Source organism: Macaca mulatta, chromosome 19 (genome assembly GCF_049350105.2).
Source record: "Macaca mulatta isolate MMU2019108-1 chromosome 19, T2T-MMU8v2.0, whole genome shotgun sequence".
NCBI lineage: Eukaryota > Metazoa > Chordata > Mammalia > Primates > Cercopithecidae > Macaca > Macaca mulatta.
In genome coordinates this window covers 57,684,384-57,696,444 of record NC_133424.1, presented here as the reverse complement: position 1 = coordinate 57,696,444, position 12,061 = coordinate 57,684,384, and the positions used below count along the sequence as shown (strand labels likewise).

Sequence of the window (12,061 nt, the reverse complement as noted above, 5' to 3'; positions counted from 1 at the left end):
GCCTGTAATCCCAGCACCTTGGGAGGTGAGGCGGGTGGGTCACCTGAAGCCAGGAGTTCGAGACCAGCCTGGCCAACATGCTGAAACCTCATCTCTACTAAAAATATAAAAATTAGCCAGGCATGGTGGTGCATGCCTGTAATCCTAGCTACTCGAAAGGCTGACGCAAGAGAATCACTTGAACTCTGGAGATGGGGGTGGCAGTGAGCCGAGATCACGCCATTGCACTCCAGCCTGGGCGACAGTGAGACCCTGTCTCTAAAAACAAAACAAGCACCCAGCCCAGGGGGAGGGCAGTTCTGGAGATGGAGCTAGGATGGGAGGCGTAGGCAATTGAGTGAAGGAAGACGGCAGGGAAGCTGTGCCACATCCTGGGTTCCTGTGGGAAGAGCGGGAACAAGCCCCCCACCACAAGCAGAAACACTCAGAGAGAGCACAGCCGGGTGTGATGGCTCACACCTGTAACCCCAGCACTTTGGGACGCCAGGGTGGGAGAATCGCTTGAGCCCGGGAGTTTGAGACCAGCCTGGGCAACACAGTGAGACCTTCTCCCCTCTTCAAACTGTCAGAAAAAAAAATTAACCAGGCAATTGGGCATGGTGGTGTAGGTCTGCAGTCCCCGCTACTCTGGAAGGCTGAGCTGGGAGGATCACTTGAGCCCAGGAGGTCGAGGCTGCAGTGAGTGATAATTCTGCCACTGCACTCTAGCGTGGGTGACAGATACACACCCTGTCTCAAAAAAAAAAAAAAGAGAGCGAGCGAGCGTGAAAAGAAAGGCAAAGGACAAAATATGACATGATGAGCCCCCAGGGTGGAAACAGATTAAGGAGCAACTATTTATCAAAGGCTGGAGCCAAGCCCCAGGGTAAGGCTCAGAACCAGGCGGCAGGGTCAGGATAGGTGGAGGAACCAGATCTAAGGGTAGTGGGGCCCTGGTCTCCACAGTAGGGGTTGAACTATATCCAACATAAAGCATTATCCAAGGGGACCGGATTAGCCCCCATGGGTGGCACTAAGATGGGAGCGGGGGGCGGGGGGTCATAAGAGACACAGGAGACAGAGTCAGGTCCCAGAGGCAGCAAGGCCTAACCCCAAATTGCAGTCGGGTAGGGAAGTAGAATCATGGCTAGGCCCGCGGCCCCGGGTCTTGCTCAGGCTCGGTCCCCGGCACGCCGCGGATGTCCGGCAGCAAGCGGCAGCCAGCCACGATGTCCAGACGCTCAGCCAAAGCACAAAGGTCCCCGCGCGCCAGGCGCACGCTGTGGGCCGCCGCCAGCCCCGCCGCCTGGGCTGCCGCCAGCCTACCAGCCAGGGCGGCCACGTCGCGGCCCGCACGGCGGTAAACACCGCTCACCGCGGCCGCCACGTCGTGGTCCAGCCGCGCCTGGCTCTCCGCCAGCCGAAGCTGCAGGAGCGAGCGCGCAGGGGCGGGCGCCGGGGCCTCTTCCGCGCCCCAGGTCTCCTCCGCCAATTCCCGCTGCACCACGAGCGGAGGCAGGTCCCTCGGCGCGGCCGTTGGCTCCGGCTCCGGCTCCGGGTCCGAGTCGGTCTCTGCGGCCTCCCCAGCCACCCTCAGCCCCGTGGGGCGGCCGCGCGTCGGGCCCGAGGGACCCAGGTACAGCTCCTCTTCCTCCGACGAGGACACAGAGGGCTCGGAATCCGTCTCGGTCGCCTCCCCAGGCACCACCGTCTCCGGCCTCCGCAGGGGCCTCCGCCGACGACCCTGGGACGCCATGGCGCCGAGCTAGGGCAGAAAAGCGAAGGGACTGCACGTGAGACGGGCGCCGCGGTGGGTAAAAGGCGCAGGTCCTGGATTCCCAGCCCCTTCGCTGATTCTCTTAACGACTTGGGGTCAGTTGCTCCCCCTGCCTGGGCCTCAGTTTCCTCTTCTGTAAACTGGGTGATGATGAGGGTTACTGGACCCCAGGCCCTTCAGCGTACAGATGGGGAAACTGAAGACCAGCTCCATTAGGGATCTGGGGCCCGAGTTCCCGGAGTCCCAAGCCGAACTCTTTACGAATTTGCCTCCTAGTAGCGGCCACACCCTCCACTTGGTCCACCATGCCAATCTCAGACCCGGAAGCACTCGGGCCCTTGAGCTGCTCGGGACCAGTGCCAGAGTCGCAGAAAGGATGACAGTCCGATTGGACTCCGCTGGGGGCACTCATGGGATGGGGGAAGCGCTATCGCCAAAGACCGTACCCGGTAGCTAACGCTCCGAGCCTGCGGGATCCTCTTCCTTGCCCGAGTGCCGAGTCCTCACCGTGGCAGCTGAAGGGCTGCGATCTCGACCAATAGGGGAGCGGGTTGGGCGGGCATTAGCGGCCAAGTCACGTGGATTCGCTCGACTACCAATCACGATGCAAGTTCTCAACATCAGCTTTGAGGGAGTGTGCAGAAGATCACATGAATGGAGGAACCGCCAATAGAGAAGCGGCTGGGCCGGCTTTTCCAGGTTGTGCGACGAGGAAAGTCTGGAATGGACAAATAGGGATTTTAAAAGCCGAGTATGTCACGTGTAACCAGTAATTTGGCCAATAGGAATGCTCAAGAACCCGGAAATAGGGAAGGGACGGCAGCAAGGGCAGAAGATGTTGTCACGTGCGGCCAGAGGAGGAGTAGGCCCGCCCCCTAGTATCCCAGGCTCACGCGCACACCACCTGAGCCGGAGGTGGGGAGGCGGGGCTAGTCTAAAACACCAGCGGAAGCGGGAGTAGGAGGGCTCGCGCCGTGACTTGAGAGGCGTGGCTTACCAAGCCTGGCCAATGAGAGCGGGAAGCGCTGGGCGCATCTTTAGGCGCGCGAGGAGGGCTCATGGCGGACACTGTGCTGTTCGAGTTTCTTCACACGGAGATGGTGGCGGAGCTGTGGGCTCACGACCCCGACCCCGGTCCGGGGGTGAGCGCCGGGTCCCGTGGGGAGGAAGTGGGGGCCACCACGGTAACGCCTCGGGGAGAGCGGAGGGGCTGTCAGACGTCCGGGTTCGAACCCCGACCCAGCCCCGGCCTTGCAGGGCAACATCTGGCGCTGGCTTCCTCCTCTGGAAAGTGGGGTTCGCGAAGGTGCCGGCTTGGGGTTATTGCTAAATTGAGCGAGATGACTCAGGGTAAAGCACTTAGCTCACGGCCTGAGTAAGCGGCAAGTAATCATAATAATGCTGTTATTGGCCGGGCGCGGTGACTCAAGCCTGTAATCCCAGCACTTTGGGAGGCCGAGACGGGCGGATCACGAGGTCGGGAGATCGAGACCATCCTGGTTAACACGGTGAAACCCCGTCTCTACTAAAAAATACAAAAAACTAGCCGGGCGAGGTGGCGGGCGCCTGTAGTCCCAGCTACTCGGGAGGCTGAGGCAGGAGAATGGCGTGAACCCGGGAGGCGGAGCTTGGAGTGAGCTGAGATCCGGCCACTGCACTCCAGCCTGGGTGACAGCGCGAGACTCCGTCTCAAAAAAAAAAAAAAAAAAAAAAAAATATATATATATATATATAAAATAATGCTGTTATTGGGCGTGTGCTGAGTACTCGGCATTCACAAGGTGTGCGACCCAATGACTTAATCTTTGTGTGTCCTAATTTTCTCTTTTGTAAAATGAGCATCATAACGTACCTGAGCCTCAGCATGGGACATTTATTCATTCCACACCCACTTATTGAGTGTCTGTTGTATTCCAGGCACTGTTCTAAGACAGAATCCCCGTCCTCGTGAGGCTTACATTTCACTGGGGAGTCAAATAACAAACTGAAATATGCCGGCTGGGTGCTGTGGCTCACGCCTGTAATCCCAGCACTTTGGGAGGCCGAGGCGGTTGGATCACCTGAGGTCAGGAGTTCAAGACCAGCCTGGCCAACATGGTGAAACCCTGTCTCTACAAAAATTAGCCGAGCATGATGGCGGGTACCTGTAATCCCAGCTACTCTGGAGTCTGAGACAGGAGAATGGCTTGAATCTGGGAGGCGGAGGTTGCAGTGAGCCAAGATTGTGCCATTGCACTCCAGCCTGGGCAACAGAGCGAGACTCGTCTCAGGAAAAAAAAAAAAAAGAGAGATGGGGTTTTGCCATGTTGCCCAGGCTGGTCTTGAACCCCTAGACTCAAGTGATTCTTCCGCCTGGGCCTCCCAAAGTGCTGGGATTACAAGCGTGAACTACCACGACTGGCCTGGGAGTGTGTGTGTGTGCATGCATGACAGGGTCCTGATCGGTCGTCCAGGCTGCCTGGAGTGCAGTGATGCAATCATGGCTCACTGCTACCTCGACCTCCTAGGTTCAAGCAATCATCCCACTTCTCAGCCTCCCAGGTAGCTGGGACCACAAGCGCAGCTGGCACCACCACTACTGGCTAATTTTTGTATTTTTAGTAGAAATGGGGTTTTGCCACATTGGCCAGGCTGGTCTCAGAACACCCGACCCCAGGTGATGCATGTGCCTTGGCCTCCCAAAGTGCTGGGATTATAGGCATGAGCTAGGGCACATGGCCTTTTGTCTTTGTTTTTGTTTTTGAGACGGAGTTTCGCTCTTGTTGCCCAGGCTGGAGTGCAATGGCACAATCTTGGCTCACCACAGCCTCCGCCTCCTGGGTTCAAGCGATTCTCCTGCCTCTGCCTCCAGAGTAGCTGGGATTACAGGCATGTGCCACCACGCCCAGCCAATTTTGTGTGTTTAGTAGAGATGGGATTTCTCCATGTTGGTCAAGCTGGTCTTGAACTCCTGACCTCAGGCGATCTGCCTGCCTTGGCCTCCCAGAATGCTGGGATTACAGGCATGAGCCACCGTGCCCGTCCTTGTTTTGTTTTTGAGATGGGGGATCTCACTCTGTCACCCATGCTGGAGTGTAGTGTCGCAGTGTTGGCTCCCTGCATCGTCCGCCTCAAAGGCTCATGCGTAGCTAATTTTTTTTTTTTTTTTTTTTTTTGAGACGGAATCTCGCTCTGTCGCCCAGGCTGGAGTGCAGTGGCCGGATCTCAGCTCACTGCAAGCTCCGCTTCCCGGGTTCACACCATTCTCCTGCCTCAGCCTCCCGAGTAGCTGGGACTGCAGGCACCCACCACCACCCCTGGCTAATTTTTTTTTTTTTTTTTTTAGTAGAGACAGGGTTTCACTGTGTTAGCCAGGATGGTCTCGATCTCCTGACCTCGTGGTCCGCCCGTCTGGGCCTCCCAAAGTGCTAGGATTACAGGCATGAGCCACTGTGCCCGGCCATGTAAGACATTTTTATTGGCTCTGGTTTCCTTCTAGGATAAGAAGCCCCAGGGAGGATGTTGCTTGTTACCATCTCGACATACAGATATAAACCTGTCATAAGTTGAAAACATAAATCAACCTGGCGCGGTGACTCAAGCCTGTAATCCCAGCACTTTGGGAGGCCGAGACGGGCGGATCACGAGGTCAGGAAATCGAGACCATCCTGGCTAACACGGTGAAACCCCGTCTCTACTGAAAAAATACAAAAAACTAGCCAGGCGAGGTGGTGGGCGCCTGTAGTCTCAGCTACTTGGGAGGCTGAGGCAGGAGAATGGTGTAAACCTGCGAGACGGAGCTTGCAGTGAGCGGAGATCCGGCCACTGCACTCCAGCCTGGGCGACAGAGTGAGACCCTGTCTCAAAAAAAAAAACATAACAGAAAAAATCATAAATCAAAAATGCATTTAGCCAGCTGTGGCACTTGCACCTGTAATCCCAGGTACTCAGGAGGCAGAGGTGGGAGGATCACTTGAGGCCCAGTGTTCAAGACTAGCCTGGGCAACATAGCAAGACCCCACCTCTAAAATTTTTATTTTTTTATTTTTATTTTTATTTTTTTATTTATTTTTGAGACAGAGTCTCGCTCTATTGCCCAGGCTGGCTGGCGCAATCTTGGTTCACTGCAAGCTCCACCTCATGGGTTCACGCCATTCTCCCGCCTCAGCCTCCCGAGTAGTTGGGACTACAGGTGCCTGCCACCACTCCTGGCTAATTGTGTGGTTTTTTTTTTTGTTTTTGTATTTTTAGTAGAGACGGGGTTTCACCATGTTAGCCAGGATGGTTTCAATCTCCTGACCTCGTGATCTGCGTGCCTCGGCCTCCCAAAGTGCTGGGATTACAGGCGTGAGCCACTGCGCCCGGCCAAGATATTTTTAAAATTAGCTGGGTGTGATGACATGTGCCTATACTACCAGCCACTCAGGAGCCTGAGGTGGGAGGATCGCCTGGGCCCAGGAGTTCAAGGCTGCAGTGAGCTATGATCATGCCACTGCACTCCAGCCTGGGTGACAGAGTGAGACCCTGTCTCTAAAAAAACATGGGGATTACTCAGTGAGCCATCAAAAATTTTTGTCTGGCCGGGCGCGGTGGCTCAAGCCTGTAATCCCAGCACTTTGGGAGGCCGAGACGGGCGGATCACGAGGTCAGGAGATCGAGACCATCCTGGCTAACACGGTGAAACTCCGTCTCTACTAAAAAATACAAAAAACTACCGGGCGCGGTGGCGGGCGCCTGTAGTCCCAACTACTCGGGAGGCTGAGGCAGGAGAATGGCGTGAACCCGGGAGGCGGAGCGTGCAGTGAGCTGAGATCCGGCCACTGCACTCCAGCCTGGGCGGCAGAGCGAGACTCCGTCTCAAAAAAAAAAAAAAAAAAAAATTTTTGTTCTCCTAGAGCTTTGTCATCATTGGAGAAGACAGACAAGTAAATGAGGAAAGTATCTGGTACATTGTGTAACTGCTATGAGGAAGATACAGCATGGCCCAGAGAGTATGCATCAGCCTGGGGGTGGGTAGTAATGTCTGAACACTCCATATCCTTCCTGGCCTTCAAACCAGAAACCCCGGAGTCCTGACAGCTGCCTTTTCTCCCTCACCTGCAACCCTGCCCCAGGCTCTGCCCAGTCTGCTGTCTAAATGCCTTTCCCACGTGGCCCCTCCTCTGCCCTGGTCCAGCGCTTTCCCCTCTGCTCCTGTTAAATGAGCCTGCTCCCTTCTCCCAGCCCATTCCACCTGTCACATCTTCACCATGCTAACACCTATTAATCCTTCAGATCGTAGCACAACAATCCCTTCCTCAGGGATGCCTTCCCTGAGCCCCCAGTCCAATTTGGATCTCCTTTATACATTCTTCTGGTCTCCCTCTCCCACTTTTTTCTTGGTAGGCTTCGTCATACTCAATAAGGATTATCTGATTTTTTTTTTTTTAAGAGAGTCTTGCTCTGTCACCCAAGCTGGAGTTCAGTAGCATGATCATAGTTCACTGTAGCCTCACACTCCTGGGCTCAAGAGATCCTCCCACCTCAGCCTCCTGAGTAGCTAGGAGTGCACACTACCATGCCCTGCTAATTTTTTTTTTTTTTTTTTTTTGAGACGGAGTCTCGCTCTGTTGCCCAGGCTGGAATGCAGTGACCGGATCTCAGCTCACTGCAAGCTCCGCCTCCCGGGTTTACACCATTCTTCTGCCTCAGCCTCCGGAGTAGCTGGGACTACAGGCGCCCGCCACCTCGCCCCCAGCTAGTTGTTTATATTTTTTAGTAGAGACGGGGTTTCACCGGGTTAGCCAGGATGGTCTCGATCTCCTGATCTCGTGATCTACCCGTCTCAGCCTCCCAAAGTGCTGGGATTACAGGCTTGAGCCACCACCGTGCCCGGCCTCTGCTAATTTTTTAATTTTTTGTAGAGATGGGTTCTCACAATGTTGCCCAGGCTGCCCTTGAACTCCTGGGCTCAAGCGATCCTCCGGCCTCAGCCTCCCAAAAACTCACACCTGGTTTACAGGTGTGAGCCACCATGCCCTGCCAGGATGCATCTGAATTGTGTATCTGTATGATCCTTTGATTCACATGCATCTCCCCCTGCCGGAGTGTACTTTGTGTGGGATGGGCCTGGGTGTGTATTGATGACCACTATATGCCCTGGCTCTTAGTGGGTCCTCAGCGTGGACTTGTTGAGGAGGTGAATGCAGAGCCTGTGTCGTGGTGGGTGGGGATGGGTGGGAACTGGGATTCATTTGGTTTATGAGCAGTGCTAGCTGCTCCCTCCCTCCCCCAATATGAGTGCTTCCTGTGCGCACTCATGGCTTCTCACTTTTGATTTCATTTGATCTTCTGATGATCCAGAGAGGTTGGCATGGTCCTCCCTGGTTTATAGATGAGGCGGCGGAGGCTTTGATGAACGGAGTTCCATGCTCTCAAGTGGCAGAGTCAGGAGCGCAACCAGGCCTCCCACTTCCAAAGCCTGTGCTGTAAACTCTCACTTGCATTTCCTAGTATTTGCCCTGGGAGGGATTTTAATGGGTTTCTGTGGTCAAGCGAGTGTGGGAAACTGGCTTACTCAGCTCTGCCTTTTAGAGCACATGAATGTGCCTGGGATCTTGGGCAGGGGTTCCCTACCCAGCTGCCAGTACATTCTGATGCTGGAGTCCCACACCAGAGACTCCGACAAACCCGACTGGGGTGAGGCCTGAGTGTCAGGCCTCAGAAAGCTCCCAGGTGGCTCTCGGTGCAGCCAGGGGCAAGAACTGCAGCGTTTCCCCGCACTCCTTCCTCCTGGGGAGCCCTGTTTTTCAGGGGGCCTGTCATGAGAAACGGCTTCATTTCCTCAGTCCTTTCTCTTTATTGGCCCCACCTCCTCTCTCCATTCCTTCTCTTTGGCCCAAAAGGGTTCCTCTGAACCAGACAGGCCTCCCGTTTCCTGAGGGCATCTGTACTTGCACAGTGCTGACTGCATTTAGTCCTCAGGACAGCCCTCCCGATTCACAGAGGAGGGACCCATGCTTGGGAGAAGAAGGGGCTTCCCGAGGCCGTTCAGCAAGACTCAAAGGCAAAGTTAGAACTCAGGCTTCTGGCCTCAGGGCTTCTGGGTAGTGCAGGCCTGCCTTTCCCACCAGCTCCAGAGCTCCTTGAGGACAGGGATGGTGGCTTCTTCATCTCTGTCCCCACGGCACAGGTGCCCAGGAGCCATAGCCAGTGTGTAGGGCTTTTGTGACCTCCTATCCTGCCTGGTACGGTGGTTATTTGTGGCCGTTCTCCTGGGCTGTCACAGGTTGTGAACTGGAGGACCGGCCAGAGGGGCCAGGAAGGCCTTTGTTCTCTAAGCAGGAGAAGCCCTTGGAGGAAGCGGCTGTGGCTTTTCTACCTCAGATGCTTTGAAGATAAGGGAAGCCTTGGGCAAAGAGAGGATTCCTCTGAGTGCATGTAGTAAAGAGCTAAGGCGCTGTCACCCACTGTCTGAGACCAGGCCCGAGGCACCCCGAGAACAGCCCTGCTGGGCCAGGCCTCCATCCACCATGCCTCGAGAGTGCACTTGGGCAGCCCCTTATCTGAGGAGGGTGTGGGACGGGCGGAGCAGCTGTCAGATAGGTAGGTCCCTCCCTGGAATGCCGCTCTGAGCATCTGAGGCTGGGAGCCCCAGCGAGGCCCTTCTGGGATCTGGGGTTCCATCCCGAAGGCAGTGGGAACCATAGCAGGGTTTAAACTGAGGTGCACCTGGCTCAGATTTACATTCTAGAAATGCCTTCCTGGCCACAGGAATGGACTGGATGGAGATTGGCCTGGGAAGGGCCCCGCTGCTGCAGGAGCTCAGGGCAGAGGCTGTGTTGGGCGAACCTTCTGGGCCGGGCCAGGGGACAGGATGGGGAGTTCTGAGTGGGCAGAGGCAGGATCTGGACTTGCTCAGGGCGCCTTGCTGGATGAGGGAGGAGAGTTGAGGGCGACAGCGGGGAAGTCCTGCAGGCTTCTCGCACCACCCCTCACTCACCCATCCATGTGCCAGCATTTCTCTCTCTGTGCTTTTCTTAACCAGGGCTGCTCCTTCCCTGGGTTCCCCACCACACCCCTGGGCATGGCACAGAGTGGCTCTGCAGGTGGGCGTTGAACAGGGTCAGCCTCTGCCCAGGAGCTAGCAGGTGCCTAAAAAACAATGGAGGGGTAGGGCAGACACAGAGACAGGAAGGGGCGGAGCACATGGCCCTCACCCGCCTCCCTCCCACTTCAGGGCAGAATGTTCTCTGTTCCCAAGTGTCTGAAGAGGCTTTGGTTTGCATTTTCCATTCATCCTCCCTAGAGCTCACCCCTCGGCTTCAGTCTGGACATGTGGATCTTCGTTTAGCTCAGGACATTTTTCTCCTGTGATCTCTGATGATTTCTTCTGCATTGTTCCCTGTATGTCCTGTAGGCACCGCAGGGAAGATTAGACTTCCTGCAACTCTTCCAAGCATCTTGTAGCTTTTCTCTCATTTTTTCCTCCCTCCTGTTTTTCTTCTTGCTGGGAGGTGTTATCTGTCTTACAGGTTTCTCTGCAATTCAATTCCCTTGTTAAAAAGTGTTGATTTTGGCCACCATATTTGTTCATTTCCAGGAACTCTGCTTTGTGTCTGATTGATCCTTCCTGTGTGGTGGATGTCATTAGCACCGATACTGATAAGACTTCCTTTCTGCCTTTCCTTTCATCCGGTCTGTGTGTAAACTCAGCAGAGGCAGGCGTGGGGAGCCCCAGAAATGCACCGGCTCTGGGCTGGGCTCTGGCAGATTCATATGAATGGGAGAGTCTCTGTCTGGCCAGCTCTTCTGTTTTGTTTTTGGTTTTTGTTTTGTTTTGTTTTGTTTGAGACTGAGTCTTGCTCTGTCACCCAGGCTGGAATGCAGTGGCGTGATCTCAGCTCACTGAAACCTCTGCCTCCCGGGTTCAAGCGATCCTGGTGGCTCAGCCTCCTGAATAGCTGGGATTACAGGTGTACGCCACCACGCCCAGCTAATTTTTGTATTTTTAGTAGAGACAGAGTTTTGCTATGTTGGCCAGGCTGGTCTCAAACTCCTAACCTCAAGTGATCCTCCCGCCTTGGCCTCCCAAAGTGCTGGGATTACAGGCAAGAGCCCCCACGCCCAGCCCCTTCTGTTTTTAAAAAAGATAAACCCCTGATCTCTGAAGAGCTTTTGCAGTGACACGGGCATGGACGCCACCTAGTCTCCCTGTGATGAGGTGGGTGGAGGCTTCTCCCTTCCTGCTCCTCCTCGGCCCCTCCCTTTTGCCGTGATTCCCCACATCCCTTTTCAGTTCAGCAGGGATCTGAATGGCCCCTGTTGAGGGCTGGGTACAGTGGGGCCAGCAGTCACACAGCTGCGTATCCAGCCATTGCCACCTGCCAGTCACACCGCCACTGTGAGCAGGCACTGCCATTAGCCCTGTGGCACATGTGGGGAGACTGAGGCATGGGATGGTTGGATAATCTGCCCAGGGTCACACAGCCAGTGAGTGGCAGGGCCGAGATTCAAACCCAGGCAGTGTGAAGTTCTTGAAGGGAAAAGCTGAACTTGCTGGAACCCCTTCAGACTCCACGCTCCTGGCCTGGCTGATGGACCCCACTGACTCTCTACCCCGACTCACCTTTCTGGGGGCTGCCGTCATGGCTGTGACTTGGGCCTGGTGTGCCTTCACAGCCCACTCTGGCTGCTGAACTCTTCCTCTTCCCTCAGGCTCAGCACAGTCGGGGTGCTTCCTAGGGATGGACGTGCACCCTCATAGAACGCCCTGCCTCCCTCTTGGCAGTGGCTGTGAGCATAGTGAAGCTGGCTGTTGCATCTCTGCCCACTCCCCGGGTAAAACGCCAGCTCCAGCAGGGCAGGGACTGAGCCTGTGGCCCACTGTGGCCGACATTCAGGCAGCGTGGGCTGCGTTGACCCTCGGGTTGGCTGCACTTGCCTGCAGGGGAAAATGCCCTCTCTGTAGCCCACTCTGAGGGCCCCTTCCCTTCCCGCTTCTCACCCCTGCCTTGGCACATGCCCTTTGCTTGGAATGCCTGCCCCCTCTGGCCCCCCCCGGAGGGCAGGCTCTGCACGGCACTGCCCGGGCCCCTTGCACTCAGTCTCCCAGCCCTTCCTAGATTGTCAGTTGGCATCATCTGGGCACCTGTCAACCCCACCAGGCACGGTAGGTGAGCTCCTGGAGGACACCAAGAAATGTTTGTGGCATGAACGAAAGAGGGACATGAAGGTGCCCTTATGCGCAGGGACACAGATGTGTTCTGTCAGAGTGGAGCCTGGGCCCTACCTCCAGGAGCTGCGCTGCAGGAGGAGGTGACACAGGAGCCGCAGCCACCAGGCTGT

General features: G+C 55.8%; 2 protein-coding genes across 8 annotated transcripts in view; one reads left to right on the top strand and one right to left on the bottom strand.

The window, feature by feature from the left end:
- Positions 1 to 802: 802 nt before the first annotated feature.
- BLOC1S3 (biogenesis of lysosomal organelles complex 1 subunit 3) lies at positions 803 to 2,282 on the bottom strand. Its single transcript, NM_001266400.2, is given in 2 exon segments — positions 803 to 1,744; positions 2,203 to 2,282. A coding segment is annotated over 1 exon segment (609 nt). The 5' UTR covers positions 1,736 to 1,744; positions 2,203 to 2,282; the 3' UTR covers positions 803 to 1,126.
- Positions 2,283 to 2,789: 507 nt separating this feature from the next.
- The window catches only part of TRAPPC6A (trafficking protein particle complex subunit 6A), a 17,995-nt gene continuing 8,723 nt past the window's right edge, over positions 2,790 to 12,061 (top strand). For 3 of the 7 annotated variants that reach the window (XM_077976455.1, XM_077976458.1, XM_077976456.1), the window contains exon 1: positions 2,790 to 2,898. Coding sequence is in view for 5 of the 7 variants with exons in the window: in XM_077976458.1 (XP_077832584.1) it covers positions 2,815 to 2,898 (84 nt within the window). In the remaining 2 variants the exon portion in view is untranslated. 7 annotated transcript variants of the gene reach the window in all.